The sequence below is a fragment of the Brachypodium distachyon genome, chromosome 2 (assembly GCF_000005505.3).
Source record: "Brachypodium distachyon strain Bd21 chromosome 2, Brachypodium_distachyon_v3.0, whole genome shotgun sequence".
NCBI lineage: Eukaryota > Viridiplantae > Streptophyta > Magnoliopsida > Poales > Poaceae > Brachypodium > Brachypodium distachyon.
Genome location: NC_016132.3, coordinates 58,053,457 through 58,070,827, shown reverse-complemented (window position 1 = coordinate 58,070,827; position 17,371 = coordinate 58,053,457). Strand labels below are relative to the sequence as shown.

At 48.5% G+C, this 17,371-nt stretch overlaps 2 protein-coding genes across 2 annotated transcripts; one reads left to right on the top strand and one right to left on the bottom strand.

Annotated features, from left to right (window-relative positions):
- Positions 1-6,692: 6,692 nt before the first annotated feature.
- On the top strand, positions 6,693-8,421 carry LOC100823373 (protein LATERAL ROOT PRIMORDIUM 1). Its single transcript, XM_010234531.3, has 2 exons — positions 6,693-7,666; positions 7,755-8,421. The coding sequence occupies exons 1-2, from the start codon at positions 7,003-7,005 to the stop codon at positions 8,123-8,125; spliced, it is 1,035 nt and encodes a 344-aa protein (XP_010232833.1). The 5' UTR covers positions 6,693-7,002; the 3' UTR covers positions 8,126-8,421.
- Positions 8,422-13,554: 5,133 nt separating this feature from the next.
- On the bottom strand, positions 13,555-16,051 carry LOC100841314. The gene is made up of 4 exons (XM_024458882.1): positions 15,653-16,051; positions 15,435-15,565; positions 14,516-14,620; positions 13,555-14,431 (listed from the first exon to the last, which is right to left on the bottom strand). The coding sequence occupies exons 1-4, from the start codon at positions 16,049-16,051 to the stop codon at positions 13,924-13,926; spliced, it is 1,143 nt and encodes a 380-aa protein (XP_024314650.1). The 3' UTR covers positions 13,555-13,923.
- Positions 16,052-17,371: the final 1,320 nt, after the last annotated feature.

Genomic DNA, 17,371 nt, shown 5'->3' with positions numbered 1-17,371 from the left:
AATTTTTTTGCTGGGCGTCCTACTGGTGCTTCCCCAGATCTTGTTCAAGATACTCTTGTATGGAAGCCTGCATGCGGCAATAGAACGATCGACTAAGTTGTGTCTTACTATTAGAAAATTTTCATTATTATATGCAGCTGATTTGTGAACCGAGTGCACGGGATATGTATGCATGGCTCTTGGCTTTGTCTTACGTGGGCATATTTTGCCATGCAATAAATTTGGGCGTGAGGGGTCGAGACTCGACTACTCGAGAGAGCTGGAAAGAAGGTGCCAAAAGAAGGTAAGCGGAGGAGCGGCAGAGCAGGCAAAGGTTGGGCTGCTGCTGGTAGCTGGGTCGACTCTGGCTATAGTACAGGCGGCACGGTGCTCTAGAGACTAGTAGATCAAACGATGGAACATCGCAGCCCAGTCTCGCAAAACGCTGAAACGCAAAGCATCGATTATTCAACCCAGTCTCGCCAACCAGGCATGAACCACCATGCACTAACACGGGACAGAATTGAGTTAATTACTGCTGCTCCAAGCCGGGCTAAATTCACGGAGGCTGGTGGCGTGGGCCATGTACGTACGAGGGGCGCTGTTCTGGAGTACTGTACTCGTGACCCCACCCCGGCCCGCACCAATAATTCCGGCCTTCTTCGTCGTCTCTTCTCTGTTTGGTTATCAGGAAACAAGCAAACTCTGCTAATTAGTTCCCGGCCGGAGAGAGGTTCATTTGGGCTACAAGAATATCCCACTGCTGCTTGCTCCGTCTCTTGCTGTTCTGCATACCGTGCACCGCTGGACATCGGTCGCAGTGGCGCACATCAATTATCCTCTGCCACTCTACACTATGCTAGCACGATAGGAGTAGCTAGCTAGGTTCGGGACCTAGCTTTTTCTCATGCATGATCGGTCGGGACCTGGGACCTGGCTAGCTAAGCTAGAGCTAGCCTTGTTGCGAGTGGCAAGCTCGAACTAGTACGTACTGGGGCGAGCCCGGCCAGTCCTTTGTCGTGGTGGCATTGTCTTATAGCGAAACAATGGCGGGTTTAATTGCTGCTCCTGTAGCTCGCGATTCAGCACAGCACTGCATCTGTACGTCGTTGCCACGGACCGATTGATGGATGCGCCGTACCGGGGCTGACCGGCCGTGTCCTCGGTCGGCATAGTGCTCCTCCTGCCAGCCTTCCTCCATATGGACATCACCGGCCCTCCCCAACAACTTCATCTCCTTGATTCCTGCATCCATGCATGCATATATCTTCGATTCATAAAATCATCAGCAATCGATCCCCACTTAACGCATAAATAACTGGTCATCGCAATGTAAGTACTCCAGCGGTACGTACGTGGCCATGCAATGTAATGTACGCACGTCGTTTGCACAACGAGTAGACGTGAAGGGCCGTTAGGCGAGGCAGTTATGACGCTAGCATCCAAAAGACCGGCCAGGGGTCCCTCCCGGATCGATCGAGCAGCTGCTAGCTACCGCGCCGTACGTCCTCTTCTCACCCGCGCCAATTATTTTCTTCCTCCTCGATGGATCGATCGATCTAAATATGGTACTGGCCGAAGCGCTGCGTGCCACTGTGCGACTACCAAAGCAACGTACGTGCAGTACGTACGTAGGTACACAATTTACACGCCCCATAAATAGGATCTTCTCTTTGCAAACAGCTTGCAGTTTCCGGTGGAGGGTGACGAGCGTCGACACCGCGGACATACGGACGGATTTTCAATGCCCGGTATTTGAAGGACATCCGCTCACACATGGCCCGTGCTAGGCGTTGGCGGCCGGACGCTAAAACGAGCCATTTGAATCTACTTCTTCCGTCGCATATTAAGTATCGAAATATTACATGTATTTAAACGAATTTTAGTAATCTCTCCGTCCAGAAAAGGATGTCTGAAATTTGTTTAAGTTTGAATGTATCAAAACACTAAAAATGTCTAGATACATCCATATTTTGAAAAAATTACGACATCCTTTTTAGGACAGATGGAATATATATTATTTAGACAAATTCGAGTACTTTGAATCTCAAGCCTCGTCCAACATCTAATCTTTGCACCATTGAACGTTTGCCTGAGTCACACGCAAAATAAAATAAATAACGGTTTTGCTATACGTACCTAAGTTGCGTGATATTTAGTTAGATATAAGTTGATTCCCCAGTCGTTGGATATGATTTGTGTTACTGACGCATTGTAACTAGAGGCATGCCTTGATTCTTGGCCAAGTGATTGTCTTAATAAAAAAATTGATGTGCCATATATATCTTTGGATCATGGAACGGAGGAAGTAATATTATCGGTTTATAAGAAGAGACAGGGAAGAATAAGGATACATAAAAATCCAACCAGACGAGTGTTAGAATGTACGTGTATAATAATTTAGGGATGTCTATTTCTTAGTCGACTCGTAGATATTTCTCAGTCGAGGGTCATAGCCATCTGACCGAAATCATTTCATCGTTTGTGCTTTTATGAATTTTGAACGAATCTCGATGATTGGATAGGATGGTTGCTACCATTGGCGTAGAAATATACATTTTTCAATCGTCTTAGAAATATACGTTGTTTATGGGCGATGGCCTGCACTTGGCAAAGGAAAGAAAAGAATAAATTAATATCCGGAGCTGCTGCATGCGGTGCGTGCCGATCATTGGCCCCGAGTCTCGATTCTCTGCTTTAATTACCATTACCGAACGCAAAAGGACGGAGTTGCATTCTGCTTTAACCCAGCGCTAAACGACGGAATGATCGTTTTAGTTTAGGTAATCGCACGCTGCTGATCTGACGAGAGCGACTGCACGGGGAATCTGCCTTGGCTCTTCCCCCCGCCGCAGGCACGATGCTCATCCTAAATCGTAAACGGACGCTTGGCCCAGTCTGGATCTTCGTATTATTTCTTTCCAGCACACATAGCTAGCTGGATTTACATAGATGGTGTTTGCTCACAAGCAACACATGCAGAAAAGCTGATATAGCTGAGGCATCGATCGCCAGAGACCTGATGCAGCCCCAGAAAGTTCTTTGCGACGTCATGTTCGGGACCCCTGGGCAGGCCGGCGTACGTCCACGTCGCCTCCATCAATTCCGTCACGTTTAGAGGATCTACTAATTAAGCTCGCGGGATCGATGGAGATCGGCCGGCCGGCCTGCGCAGCTAACTTTGACAAAACTTAGCTTTAGAAAGAAAGAAAGAAAGAAAAAACTTTGGCAAACTTTACAGCGGTAGAGACCTGGATTCGTTCAAACCAGTTTCCCTTGATTGGCTGGCAAGCACGTAAGTTGCGTGCCAAATACGATGCAACCTTTTCTGCCGGATTCCATGCCACTTGCCACTCCAGTACTGGATGTCTTTGTTTGGTTCGACCTCCGGATGCTTTATTTATTTCTTTTCGGTCGGATATGCATATATGGGATGTATAGCAGCCGGGGCGGCGCCGTTCGATCGATCATGAACACGGCCGGGATCCATGGTCCTGTACGTGCTTTGCGGCGCGTGTATTTGTGCATGCTCAGCTCTGCGGCTTCATTTTTCCATGCCGTTCACACGGTACGTAAGCGCGGTGCATGTGACCAGCTGGCTCATCAGCAAATTTGAACTTTTAAAGTGTACCAACGGTTTCTGAAACCCGTGCGTACGTATGTTCACTGTTCACACCCGCTAATGAATCACTTCAAGGGATCGTGGCACGTAAACTGATTAAGCTGACCGTACGTACAATACTACAGGGCACGTATTCTGGAGTCCACGGACATTTTGCAAATACTCCATCCGTATATCACGACAAATATTTAGTAACGGAGTGATATCTTCCGGTCCAGGGCCTTCGGCGGCTTTGGCCGCGTGCATAAAAAACTTGTGTGCCGTTACAAGTGGGGTATTGATCTGAATTATCGCTCATCCACCGTACCACTGGGCTTCAAATTTAGCTAGTATACGTACGTAGGCATTAGTACACGTTTTTCCCGTGTTTGCGAGACTGATCATCGGAGGGCCAAGGGATGGATGGAGCAGGCCGGCGGCAGCAGTGAAAAGATGTACACAGGGCCTTGTCTGCCAAATGCCAATCATCAATCCCACCGCTGTTAAAAACAGTAACTCAGCCTAGCCAATGACGGGAGAGGCTGCACATGCTAGCTCTGCTCGGGCGTCGTCGTGCCAGCAAACCAACGCCTACGATATCCTCCGCCCTTTGATATCCTCCCGCCCTTTGGAGCCTCTGCCTTGTGTACGCCTTTGGATTTTGCTCGGCTTGGCCTCTTCTGCCGTTCTGCGTGCGTCCGGGTATGCTACCACTGGGCAACGGTAAAAGCGTGTATGCCGCGTGTCCGTAAATTTTAATGAGAAATAATAACATTTTCATGTAACCTTGAAAAACAACAACTTTTGGTGCTTTGTGAACGTACTTTTTGAATATGAAACTTGTTTTTAACATCAGCGCGAGACTTATTTTTACATGGAAATTTTGGTCGCACTCTTTAAGACTTATTTTTTCATATACGATCGAAATGCTCCCCGGTGCAACTTCTAAGTACCCCGAGGTACCGAATAATTTTGGAACTGCGATTTGTTCTCCACCCACCTTCCACCTTATGGCCGAAAAATCAGTAGTAACAAAATATGAACTTAAATTTACATATTAAATATATACATTTTTTCTTTTGTCGTCCAACTTACACAAAAGCATAAAAATGATCAACCCTCCTTTTTCACCGTATACTCCTCCCCCCAACTGTTAAAATCGGAAATGTTCCTATCGACGAGGTGTCATGATTTTGATCTCGAAATTGCCCCGTCATTCGCCAAAGTGGCATCCAATTGATTAATTACTTGTAGCCAAGACAATGACAACTCGGGCATGAGTGATCAGGGCGGAGGCTGTAACTTAGCCGCAAGCGCAACGGTTGTGTTGACCTGGGCGGCTACTCCCCAAGGTTGAGAAAATGATTGGCGAGCTCGATTTTAAATCGTCAGATGGATCTTGACGGTTGTGGCACCCACCCACCCACCGCCGACGTCAACTTCCATCCCGCGTCCGTACTTGAAATTCTGTATTTTTGGGCGAAAACAAACCTCGGCGGGTAAATCCACAAATGAATGCTTGCTTGGCAGGTTATGTGGGGAAAGTCATGAATCAAACCATACGGCTCGACTCTAAAACCGTTTCAAGTAAGACATGGCTGTTATCGTCCGGTTCTATGAGTTGAAAGACAAAAATAATACTACAACGTCCGGTTCTATGAGTCGAAAGACAAAAATAAGAGTAAAACGTCCGGTTCTATGAGTCGAAAGACGAAAATTATACTCTCTCCGTCCGGAAATAAGTGACATGGAAACATATATGAAACTATACAATCCACGCCACTTATTTCGGGACCGAGGGAGTAGTGCAGAATTGTGCGTGTTTTCCGTCAAGTTGTGCCTAGCTTGTGCAGCCATAGTGCAATTGACAAATGCTAATCTCTCTGAATCACGAGGTCACATGTTCGACACTGTTCACTCATCCCGTGGCTCAATAGAACCTTGGAGATTCTCATTCTTAGGCTAGTCTCCTGTAGGTAAAGCGCATCAGCACTATTTTGGACGAACAAAAAACATCATGCTAAGCACGAAGAAACCACGCACAGCAGCACAGGTTCCATCTCCTTCCACTGCTGAAATGCCGTTACGTGTGACCGGAAACACTGCCCCGTAATAGTAGTAGCAGCCACCTACCGGCGGATGTGGTTGGTCACCACCAGACCAGAAGACCAGAGGGGATCATTCATCAGTACGTGGATCCACCACGCGACGTACGCCTCGATCGGCGCTTATTATGCGGGTACCGGAGCTTTTAACGCGGCCGCAGAAGCCAGCAGCAGCAGCAGCAGAAGAAGCTCGTCAGTGCAAAATGGCAGCGTTGTGTGAAGCAGCAGCAGGGGTCAGCAGCGGCCGGCAGGGCCAAAGAGTCCAAAGACTCGGAAGGGGAAGCCAATAAAAGCTCCTCCCACCGCCAAAGATGGATGGATAGAGAGTGAGTGATCGGTCGATCCAGAAGATCTCTCCCACAGGGAATTTCAGAGCCCCCGGCCACGACACACCCGCCCACTCTTAAAATCTCCCCCATCCTTCACTCTCACTCAGTCCCTCTCTCTCTTGGCTCCTCCATGTAAGCAAAGGCAACCTTGGCTTCCATTCCATACCATCATTCTTTCTCGTCCAGCCAGGCCTGCTGTGCTATGCGATGCATCGGCGACAGTAGTGTACCAAATCGCAAAGGGAGAAATAAAAGGGGAGAAGTAAAGGCAGAGGGCGGAAGAAGAGGACAGAAAAGAAAAGAGAGAGAGAAGCTAGGAAGCTAAATTGATAGGGCCAGGTACTACTCCTGCTAGTGCTGCTAGCCCCTCCCTAGTCTATATAGCTAGCTCAGCTAGCGCTCTTGGAAGCGCTCGAGCGACAGCGAAGGGTGAGAGCGGGCGGCAGTAATTGGAGCGATAGAGACACCGCAGCCTAGTGCTGGCTCTCGCGCCCGTCTAAATCTTCTGGAAAGCAGCAACGAAGAAGAACACCTCAGCTTCTTCTGCTACAGCTAGCGTGAGAGAAAGAGGAGGAGTCGTAGTGGGGGGTATTTTTATTCTTCAACTTCCGTTGTTTGCGATTATTTTGCTGCGGCGCAGGAGGAGTAGGTTTTGTAGCAGGAGATTTTATAGGAGAGGAGAGGCTATACGGCGGAATTACAGGGGGGGATATTTTTAAGGGGGCTCGGCGGCCGCGCGTGGCGGAGGAATTCGCGGGACATAAGCGTGGCTTCGGGACGGCGGTTCCCATCGGACACCGGCGCGTTCGCGGACTGGGTCGCGTCGTCCGCCGCCGGAGCTGGAGGAGGAGGCGGGCGAGGGGACGACCTCTCGCTCGGATTCAATGCCAGCGCCGCGGCCGCCGCCGCCGCTTCCGCGTCCGCTTTGGGGCCCGGGCTCTGGGGCCCGGCCGCGTCGTCGAGACACCATCAGGCGCTGAACTACGGCATGGCGGCCGACGTCGGCATGGTGGTCGTCGCCCCCGCCGCGTCCTTCCACCACACGCACCATCACCACCACCACCACGAGGCCGCCGCCGCAGCGGCCGCCGCGGCCGGCGGCGGCGATTCGATCTTCCCGCTGCTGTCCGCCGGCGTGCTCGATCCGGACGCGGCCAAGTCGGCGGCCGCGAGCGGCATCCAATTCTGGTCCTCCTCCCAGGCGCCGCCGCCGCCGCAATCGCCGTCCGGCGGCGGGAACCCTAACCCTAGCCTGGGCGCGTCCTTCTACCTCAAGACGAAGCCGCTCCCGATGCTCGACACCGGCGGCGGATCCTCCGGTGGAAGCGGCGCCACGACGACGTGCCAGGACTGCGGCAACCAGGCGAAGAAGGACTGCGGCCACAACCGGTGCCGCACCTGCTGCAAGAGCCGCGGCTTCGACTGCTCCACCCACGTCAAGTCCACCTGGGTCCCCGCCTCCCGCCGCCGCGAGCGCCACCACCAGCATCCTCCTCTCCTCGGCGCCTCCGCCGCCTCCGCTTCCTCTCCCTCCGCCGCCGCCGCCACCTCGAAGAAGCCCCGCCTCCTCTCCTCCCAGGCCACCACCTCCCACACCTCCACCTCCAACGCCACCACCCCCCGCAGCTTCGACACTTCCTCCAGCCACCAAGGTACCAAAACACCCCCAACCATGGCGTGTTAACGTAATTTGGATGCAATTTGCTAAACTAATTTGTGTATACAAACTTAATTATGCAGATGCGTCGTTCAGGGAGCAGCTGCCGAGGCAGGTGAGGGCGCCGGCGGTGTTCAAGTGCGTGCGGGTGACGTCCATCGACGACGGGGAAGACGAGTACGCGTACCAGGCCACGGTGACCATCAACGGCCACGTCTTCAAGGGCTTCCTTTACGACCAAGGGGTCGACGACGGCCGGGCCAGCAACGACGGCTCCTCGGCCGCCGCCGCCGGGGTGCCCAACATCTCCGAGCTCCACCTCGGGGGTGCGTCCGGTTCCGGCGGCGCCGCGAGGGGATCGGCGTCGATGGTGCCCTCGGACTTGTACGGCAGCGGCGGCGGCGGAGGGCACCACTTGCTTGGCGGCTCCGGATATGGTAACACCATGAACTGAGCCTAGAAGAGTAAGGTTAATCACACCGATCATTACCATTTTTCTTCTTCTCTTCGTTGCTAGTAGTTCCCAGCCTTTCTTGCCAGCACCATTAGAGAGCCGATGATGCATGGTGTTTGCTGTAGTTCCATCTGTTCATGCTGTATAACACCGAGGAATTGTTGCTAGTTCTAGTAGTAATACTAGTTCTTCAATTTTCTATCTAGTGTAGTACGGTGACAAGAATAATAAGTAACTGTTCATTAATCAGCAATTGAAAAGTATTCATATAATGCACACGATCAAATTCATCTTTACTGTTATGCCCAAGGGAGTACTGCCCTGCTGATAATTTTTTCGAAACCTTTTCTTTTTTGAAATCCCCTGCTGGTAATTTTGAGCTAGTACGGTTTCTTCTTCCTCTCATACATGCCATATATGGGGCGTGTGTTCAGGGGTGCAAACCATTGTAGGCCGTGGGTATCATTTCGGGCCAGCACCCACAGCAGCCAGAGGCGTGCAGCACTGTTCGGCCTCGTGATGGATGCATGGATAGATTATATTCGAGAGCTGATAAGTTTGACTCGTGTTACACTTGCTTGGCCTCCACTCTTTGCGTGCCAGATTTGGCATTCAATGCATGGCACGCCTGCGGCCTGCCTTGCTTATCTGCAATTCTGCACTGCATTCTTCCTCTCTTTGGTTTACCCTCTTTTTCCACGGGTAGGTAAGAAGGCATGTTCTATAATGTATTCTCTTCTGAATTTTGGCTTTGTGCTCCTTTGGAGAGAGCATCTTCTACATGCATTGGAACTTGTGTCCTAATAGAGAGGCCAATGTGTAATGCATGTGATGAGATAATTCCTGTGCTTAAAATACCATCTTATGTTATAATACAATGTCCAGTACATGTTAAACTATGTTAGCCTGTGCATACTTCTTTTGATTGACATGTAGTGCTCGTAGACAGAGGGAGGGTGAGGAGGCAGGATCATCGTGGCTTCCTGCTCTATCTTCCATAGTTTTTTGTGCTAGCACCCCATATTTATTCCCCGTGCTGGGATCCCATCAACTATGACAAGATGTGAAAAGAAAGAAAGGTGTGTGAAAAAAGCAAAGCCATGCATGTTTGATTTGGTTCATTGCCTGCCCAGGATTGCACTGCCAGTATGCTTGCCTTCGCCTTTGCTTGTTCCGTGAAATATTTTGTCGGCCTTGCTTAAGCCGCTGTGACAAGTTACCTAGCTAGCGGCATGCATGCACATGGGTCGTAGAGGCAGTCATGACATGAGCCGTGAAGGAACCTTTCTTTAATTTGGGATTGGCGTCGTCGTCGCTGGGCTATCTTGTCATCCTCATCAAAGCTGCTGTTATCTCATGTGTGTGATGATGCCATTCGTCCATGTCCACTGTTGCCATCCTTTGGGGAGCACCGTTACTGTTCAGCTTGCTTCTTTATTTGATCACGTAGAGTAGACTAGGCTTGGCGCATTCGTAGGCCTTGACTCCATGAATTGTGCTATTCCTTGACCAAATTGCAATTTGTTTAGCTGCTACTGTTTGGAAAAGTCTTGCTTCTTTCTTTACTGATGTGATATTTCCATTTAACTACTCATGCTAGATAAGGTACTGTCGGTCTGGTCGTCTGTTTGTCGTTTTGAATTTGTTCCAGATCTAAGCAAAACATAGTTCCAGATTTTTGTATTGCATTCCTGCGCATTTTCTTTATAAGCAGTAATAATTGAATATAACAGTTAATCTGGGTTGTGCCGCAGAGACGTATGGCACTTGACAAAATGGCTTACACTGACTAACAGTTGAGGGCTTGAGGCAAATGATTGGCGAGATCGTTTGGTTTGCAGTGTGGGAACGTATCTGCAAAATTCATATTCAACACGTGATTTTATTAAGCTAGCCTGCTATCTTCTGTCACGTCTCTTTTCAATGGACAAGAAATTCAACGTACCTGTAATGTGGACATGAGCTTGTTGTCGTTCATGGATGATGGTGATACAATTGACTCGTCCAACTCCCCTGTGGTGACATTTGTTAGCCGCGGTTATTATGTGCGTCATGTACCGTTTCTTCTTGTTGCATCAACCCTGCATTACTGTAATTAATGATTTCTAAAGAACCTAATGACTCTTTACCAATTTCTGGTAGATGAAAGGAGTTTATCAAACGAAGCAACTTTTAGCCTCCCTGGATATCGTTTTGAGGTTGCCAACCTTTTTCTGTGTGACAACGTAAAAAACAAATATGTCTTGCACTTAAGAAACTAGACATAATCGGGATTTTGAACTTTGCCATAGCTTTGCATGTTTGTTTGTTTATAATGAGGAGGTTAACTAAATGTAGGTCTCCTTATTTTGTTATTTTAATGTATGTTTAATGTGATGATGCTGTATGTTTCATCGACACTCACTCAGATATGTTTGTAGGCGCAACTTTCTCTAGTGCATGTCAGCAATCATTCTTTACTAATCTTAGTGGTTACTTGAGTTGACTGATGCAAAATTGCTTACGAACAGGTAATTCTCATTTGAAAGGCATATATCGACGTCACTTTTCTGTTTTACTAGAGTTATTAAGAATATATCTTGTACAATCTTTTCATGCGAGTGTATATGTGTATATAGTATACACTTGACTGGTTTGCATGTGTCTGTCGAATGAGAAATATATGTTGAGAGCAAATTCATATTCATGGTCCTATGGGCAGCCGAGGGCTTATTCAATTACCTATAGGGACTTTTATCCATCGAGAGTAATACATATGTTGGAGCTTAATCTTTTATTGATCGTTGTTGGAAAGCTGAGTACCGTTTCTTTCGTGTTTTGTGTTTTTTTGCATTATCGGGGTAAATATTTTTGCTTGGTGTCAGTTGTGTTTGCAGTTGGGTACTTCTCTCCCCGTGACTGGAATAATGTTTTCGTTTAGCTCGGTACAGCCTTTCGGATAATTAACATCTAGTGCAATCATTTGGCTTCTGACTTGTCAACGTGTTTCTAAAATTCTGTTGCACTAATTGTTTGGTCACTTTCAGTAACTAAGGTTGTTTCAAGTTTCTACCTTCCTATGTCATTGTGTCTGTCAGAGCTTTCCAGATCTTGTTCATTTTTTAGTGAGTGCCTATCATGATCATGGTAGTTTTACTGGAGTGTATGCCAGATCTCACTGGAAGCTTTTCGTATGTCGGGTAAGTCAGTACAAGGTACAGACATGTGGATCTGGGCGTGTCACATTTGCTCTTATTGTGTCGTTTAGGACACTGATGGGTTGGTTTTTCCTATACCATGAATATTTGCGTCTTCCCCACAAAAAAAAAACATTTGCTAATGCCAATTTCATTTTGAGATCCCTAGCCCCAGACAAGTTTGTTTAGTCAATTCTGCATGTTCTTGGAACCTGGATACTTGATATGTTGACATCCATGCATCTATATATTTGGTACCTGGTAATTTCCATCAACTGTTTCTATCCATGGTCATGGGCATGTCATTAGCTAGCATCCAGTACTTTCTATACGTTGGCCCGTTTTGTCCCCAAGACGAGCATTGTATGGTACTCTCTCCGATTCATAAAAAATGTCGTCCACTTAGTATAAAATTTGTGCTAATTTAGTACAAAATTGACGACACTTTTTATGGATCGGAGGGAGTATATGGTGTCCAATGGAGTTGCGTATGCCCATTCTTCAGCTTGAAATGATACTAGTAGACAGTACTGCAGAGTGCAGACGGAAATTCGAAGGATGTACAAGCGTATCTCATGTTCCAGTATTCGATGCTAGAAGTACCCAGTTGGATTATGCTACATATATCTTTCGATCGATGCTAGAAGTACAAATTTGTGTTATGCTGCATATATCTTTCGGATCGATTCTAGACGTACCAAGTTGGGTTATGCTGCCTTCAGATACCTGCAATCACTCCCTTAATTTATGGGCTCAGGATACTGGCAGTAGTGTCACACTTGATAGCTTAGCAATGATTCGGAACCCACTCAGGCCAATGCCGTAGTTACCGCGTTTGTTAAAGGTTCACCATTTGCTTCCGAAAATGATGAGAAGTACAAGTGCCGGAGCTTTTAAGGAACCGGCCGAAATAATCGTGCCACAACAATGGTGGCTTTGCAGATTCATTTGTGTTGTCCTGTTGGATACAGTATGCAGCCATGTTCCCTCGTTGCGACTTTTGCTTTCTTTCCCGTCGCCACGTACTCTGGTTGCTGCTGCAAATCGCCCGGTTCTGACCTCTGACACTGACTGTACAGAGTGCAGAAACAAAAGGCTGTACTAATCATCATTTGAAAGCTATGGGTACTAGGATTTTTTTTCCTCCCTTCAATTATCAACCGAATGGGGCCTCCTAAGTCTGGAGTTGATTTTGTATGTACGACGATCATTGCTTTGTTCCGGCTGTTTTACTGCTGCAATTGTTTGGTCACTGTCCATTTCGTGGAGCCTATATAGCAATGCAAAATTTGTACTCAGTACTAGAATACCTGCAAAACTCCGTATGTAGGTCCAAGAAGTCAGTGCAGCATGATGCAAGCTAGGAAGGGTTGCTGTTGCAGCGGTGGCTCCCGGCCGATAAAAAAATGGGATTCACGAGTGCAGATGCAAGGAATTACCATGAGTCTAACATGTTGTGCAGTGCTAATATTTTGCCGAGCAATTGGATGCATTGTATATATCCCTGCCGTGCGGTGCAAAGCAGAACATCCCGTGTTCCACTTCCACAGAGAAGTGAGATATTTCTGAAGCGCAAAGTAGAAGCATTCCGTGCAATCCATGCGAATGCATGCCACTCAGGCTGACATGCCACCAACTAGTTATAGCCAGTACACGCTATGGAAACCCTAGGGTAGCTAGGAGGCGTAGGGGCAAAAGCTTTTACGAGGCTCCACGGACACCTTTTGGCACCCACGTTCGGCGCCGTATGGAGTACTACTAGCAGCTGTACGCCGTACTAGGCTCATCATGGGCCCTCCCGTGAAGAGCCGAGGGCCCATGGCCCACGATTGTACTCCGCTGTTGCGTAGCTTCCGATGCCGGTGTGAAAGCCGGCGTGCCGTAAATTTCATGGGCCGGCCGCCCTCCAACTTAGTCATTGGTATGCGATCTGGGCTAGTCCCCTTCCGCCAGGAAAAATAGGCAATGGAGTGAGCTAGGCCCAATCGCAGAAAAAAAGCAGAAGCGTAGATTTTGCTTTCCATTGAGGAACAGCATGGTTGAAGGCTTTCCCTTCCCACATCTTTGTCCGAGTGTCATCATATACTCCAGACAAAAAGGTACCACCAAGTGCAAAACAAACAAGTATAACAGAAGAATCAGGCCCAACCATTCATGAACGCGGATTTCAGTGGATACCACAGCATCAGACCAAATGGAACAGTAAAGATGAAATAGGCAGACCACATCACATGTCAGGAAGCCCCGTAGACAGATTGAAAGTAAAGACTCCGCTCCCCCTCATTTCATTCTTGGGTAGTTTGGATGCAACAACCTATCTTGAAACATTGCCAAGAAAATGAGCATGGCAAGAAATTTGCGTTCCTCTAGTATCATGAAATTAAAAAAGTAAAACGGCTATCAGAGCGAGACAAACTGCAGTCGATGCATCTGGAGCGTCAGTGCATTCCGACGATGGACCCAGCGAGTGACTCTCGAAACGACTAAATTACTGTACAACGCGGCAAAGTAGCCAGGATACAAGGCCCCATCCCACTTCTTCGCACCAGAAGATTATTGGTGGCACCTCCACCAAGGGCTGGAGTATTCTTCGCAGCACCATTATCTACAGAGGCTGGTTGATCACTCGACCACCTGAGGACCAACCTCAGGTGATTCAGGTGCTTGAGGTGGTGCCGCCAGTGTTTTACCACGCCCCATCCTCTGCAGGTGCTTGAGGTGCTTTTCTGCAGCTGCCTTGTCAGCAGCTTCTCGCTTCTGAGCCCTTCTTGCCCGCCTTCCAGCGACATCCTTGGATACTGAACCTGAGCCTGATCCCGATGCTGATGCCTCTTTCTTCTTGGGGGTCCTGGATGGAACAGCATTGCTAACTGGCCTGGCCTCTCTCCTGCCTCCTCTGATGTACCCATTGTCACCCCACCTCCTGTTGCCAATCCGAACAATCGGTGACCTGCTCATGTAATAAGTTTCCTCGTAAAGGTCATCTTCATCGTGTTCCTCATACTGGTAATGGCGGTAAAATATTTCTTCTTCGTCCAGAACCTCCTCGTGAGGCTCAACGACCAGAGGCTCAAACCAGGTTGCCCTCAGGAGAAGGCAGACACTCTCATCAAACAGGTAGTCATGAATGCTGGAAGAAAGAAAACGAGCATCAAGCTAACAGTCTACCCGACAAATAACAGTGCCCCCACATGTAGGAGAAATGAGGAGTTACCAGCCATCAAGAGAGCGGTGCACACTGAGGAACTCAAAAGGGTGCTTGCATTGTGGGCATAACGGTGACTCCTTGTAGGATGCCCACCTCAGAATGCATGTCACGCTGGTCATTTACAGAAAAAAGAAAAAAAAGAAGAGTTATGATAAGATATGAAAAGGAATTTTCCAAATATAAATACACACATAGAAAGGCCAATGCCCATTGTCCCAAAAAAAAGTTATGATTTTGTTACCTACTGAAATTCCCACATAAAGTGCAAATCAAAATAACTTAGGCATAAAGTAAGGTTCTTCAGGTCAATGGCAGTATTTTAGCACTCAGTATTAGATCACAAGTCCTCGAACCCATCAGAGACGTTGACAACAACTCTTGAATACGAAACATGGTTGTTAGGAAACAAACAAGTAACTGCACATGGAAACCAAGACGAAGAACATATTAGGCCGGAATCAACCATAGCCTACAAATTAGAAACATTTCATAAATAATCAGCATGCCTGCTACAGTACTTAAACAGGGAAAAGCGGGTGGATGGGAATGGGCTAGGCTAAATACAGTTTGTAGTGGCAAAATAGTATAATCCCCAATTTTTACTGGACGATAGGCATACAGTGCATATATGACTTATCATTCACGCTCAAAGCCTAGGGCATGTTATGTCCCAATATTATAGATGAAAAAAAATAACATAAAAACATCAATTGTTCATACAAAAGGGCGGGGAACCGGATGCGAATATTTGGTAGGACCAGCAACCCAAAATACGCAGGGATTCGATCGAAATTACCCGCACCTTATGGACGCTAGAGTGGTACAATCACGCATGCAGGCCTAGGCAGGAGGTGGAAATCTAGTTCGCGAATGGAGCGGGGGGGGATCGGGGAGTCCTAGGGTTGGGAGAAACCGGAGGGCGTACCAGTATGCGTGGTCGCAGCCCTTGACGAGCGCCGTCTCCTGGAGCGGGATCTTGTCCAGGCAGATGGCGCACACCCCGCAATCCGCCGCCGCCCGGTGGTCGCCGCCGCCATCACCGCCTAGAGCCGCCGCCTGAAAAGGATAGGGGAAAGCAGATCAGATTTGGCCACCGAACGAGCCGCGGGGATCCGAACAGATCCGACGGGGAACGGCGCCCACCTTGTCGAGGGAGATGGGAGCGGCGGGGGCGGACAGGGAGGAGGCGGCGGCGGCCATGTCGGTGGTCGGGCAGGGATAGGCGATGGGTTTCCTTTTCTCCCCCTGTGTTTGGTTGGTGAGAGGGGAAAGAAGAAGGGGAGGGAGGAGGCGGGTGGGGAATCGCGAATCGGCAATGGGATGGGGGTGAAGATGCCTTCCGTTTATTCGCGAATCGGGCACGTGTGATGCTCTCGCAGGCAGGCTTGGGCGCCACGCCTCCGTGGCTCCGTGGTCAATGGGAGAAAAAGCCCAGGGCGACTCGGGCCGGTTTTTGCTTCTTCCATGGGCTTCTACGTGTCGTGTTTCGGTTTTGGTGGTCGGTCCATCCGGGCGGGTTGAGCGTTGACGAGTGATAGACATGTAGGCTGAGGAGCGCAAGGGACAAGGCCTAAGCTAAGCCTCATGGGCTTTCTTACATTTCAGGCTTTTTCAGCCCAGCCAGGTATTCCAGTGAATTCTCCTCCCCGTCGGCCCAGTGCGCGCCACCTGCTCGCTCGTATGGATCGGATGTGTTGTGCGGCACCTGATCGAGGCCCGCCACGACAAGTCTCGCCGACGACGAAACCCCTGCCGCCGCCTCCGTCCAGCAATCCGACGGACCATGAGAGGGCTATAATCCTCGACAGCAAATCGGCGGAGCGCGGAAAGATCAGACTTCCGAGGAGGTGGTTGGCGCTGGCCTCGAGCCCTCGAGCGCGAGAAGCGCCGGGCGGCGTCGCCGGCCTCATCTTCCCACTCCCCTCCTCGCGGCCACATCGAGAACTGACAACTGCTAGTACAAACTATTTCCAGGAACCGGATAACACCCACGGGCTAAACCAGTTTTAAACCCGTCTGTTTTTAACCTGGAACCAAACTGTTCCTGTCCGTTTCTGTGTCACAACCAAACCAAACCAAACCATGGCCCAGCCCGTTTGCATCTGAACCAAGTCTGCCCAAATGGAAAACCAAACTGTTCCAACCGGTTAGACCTAAACCATCGCCAGGCCTACCGACAGTCGGTTTCCATGGCCCCCTGCATGCAACTGTGTTGTTAGCTACCATTTCCTCGCCAAAATACTATTCCCTCCGTTTCATAATTATTGTAGGAATGTTACACATCTTTTTTTCCGAATCAATGTCTACACGCACCTAAAAATATATTATTTATTTTTAACTAAATTTGAGACAATCATGGAACGGATGGACGTAGTGTATAACGACTAAGAACTTAATTAGAGCATGTACAATGCAAGATGTTAAGACAGGTGTTTACGAAAATAAACCAAACACTTTTTTAAACGGTGCTTATTTGTATAGAGGAGGTGCCAAGTTAGGCATCTGCTTAGTCTAAATAAGCATCAGTGCTTAACAAAAACCGGTTAATTTTTCTAAACACCCACCTAGAAATCTTGCATTGTACTCACTCTTATGCGCCACGAACGCCAACAGAAGAAGACCATCCAGATGCATGCATCCTTCTCGTCATCCGCCCTGTGTATGTCTTCTTCCTGGAACTGATGATGGCACATGTATTTTGTAGTCCGTATTTCGGTAATAAAGCTCTGTCTAGCTCTTGGATTTTTCTCACATTCAACACAGAATCTACGCAAACAGGACTGGATCGAACTGCTTATCCACGGTCTGCAAAACACAATTACTGAAGCTAGCATCAATTAATTTCTTACTGAAAAACATATC

What these genes read in the sequence shown, in the direction of transcription:
- LOC100823373 (XM_010234531.3), top strand. Translation starts at nt 7,003, where the DNA reads ATGGCGGCCGACGTCGGCATGGTGGTCGTCGCCCCCGCCGCGTCCTTC. An exon ending in CACTTCCTCCAGCCACCAAG is followed by an intron (nt 7,667 to 7,754) that starts GTACCAAAACAC and finishes TTAATTATGCAG; the next exon opens with ATGCGTCGTTCAGGGAGCAG.
- LOC100841314 (XM_024458882.1), bottom strand. Translation starts at nt 16,051, where the DNA reads ATGTCTATCACTCGTCAACGCTCAACCCGCCCGGATGGACCGACCACC. An exon ending in CTCCCATCTCCCTCGACAAG is followed by an intron (nt 15,566 to 15,652) that starts GTGGGCGCCGTT and finishes TATCCTTTTCAG; the next exon opens with GCGGCGGCTCTAGGCGGTGA. An exon ending in CACCGCTCTCTTGATGGCTG is followed by an intron (nt 14,432 to 14,515) that starts GTAACTCCTCAT and finishes TCTTTCTTCCAG; the next exon opens with CATTCATGACTACCTGTTTG.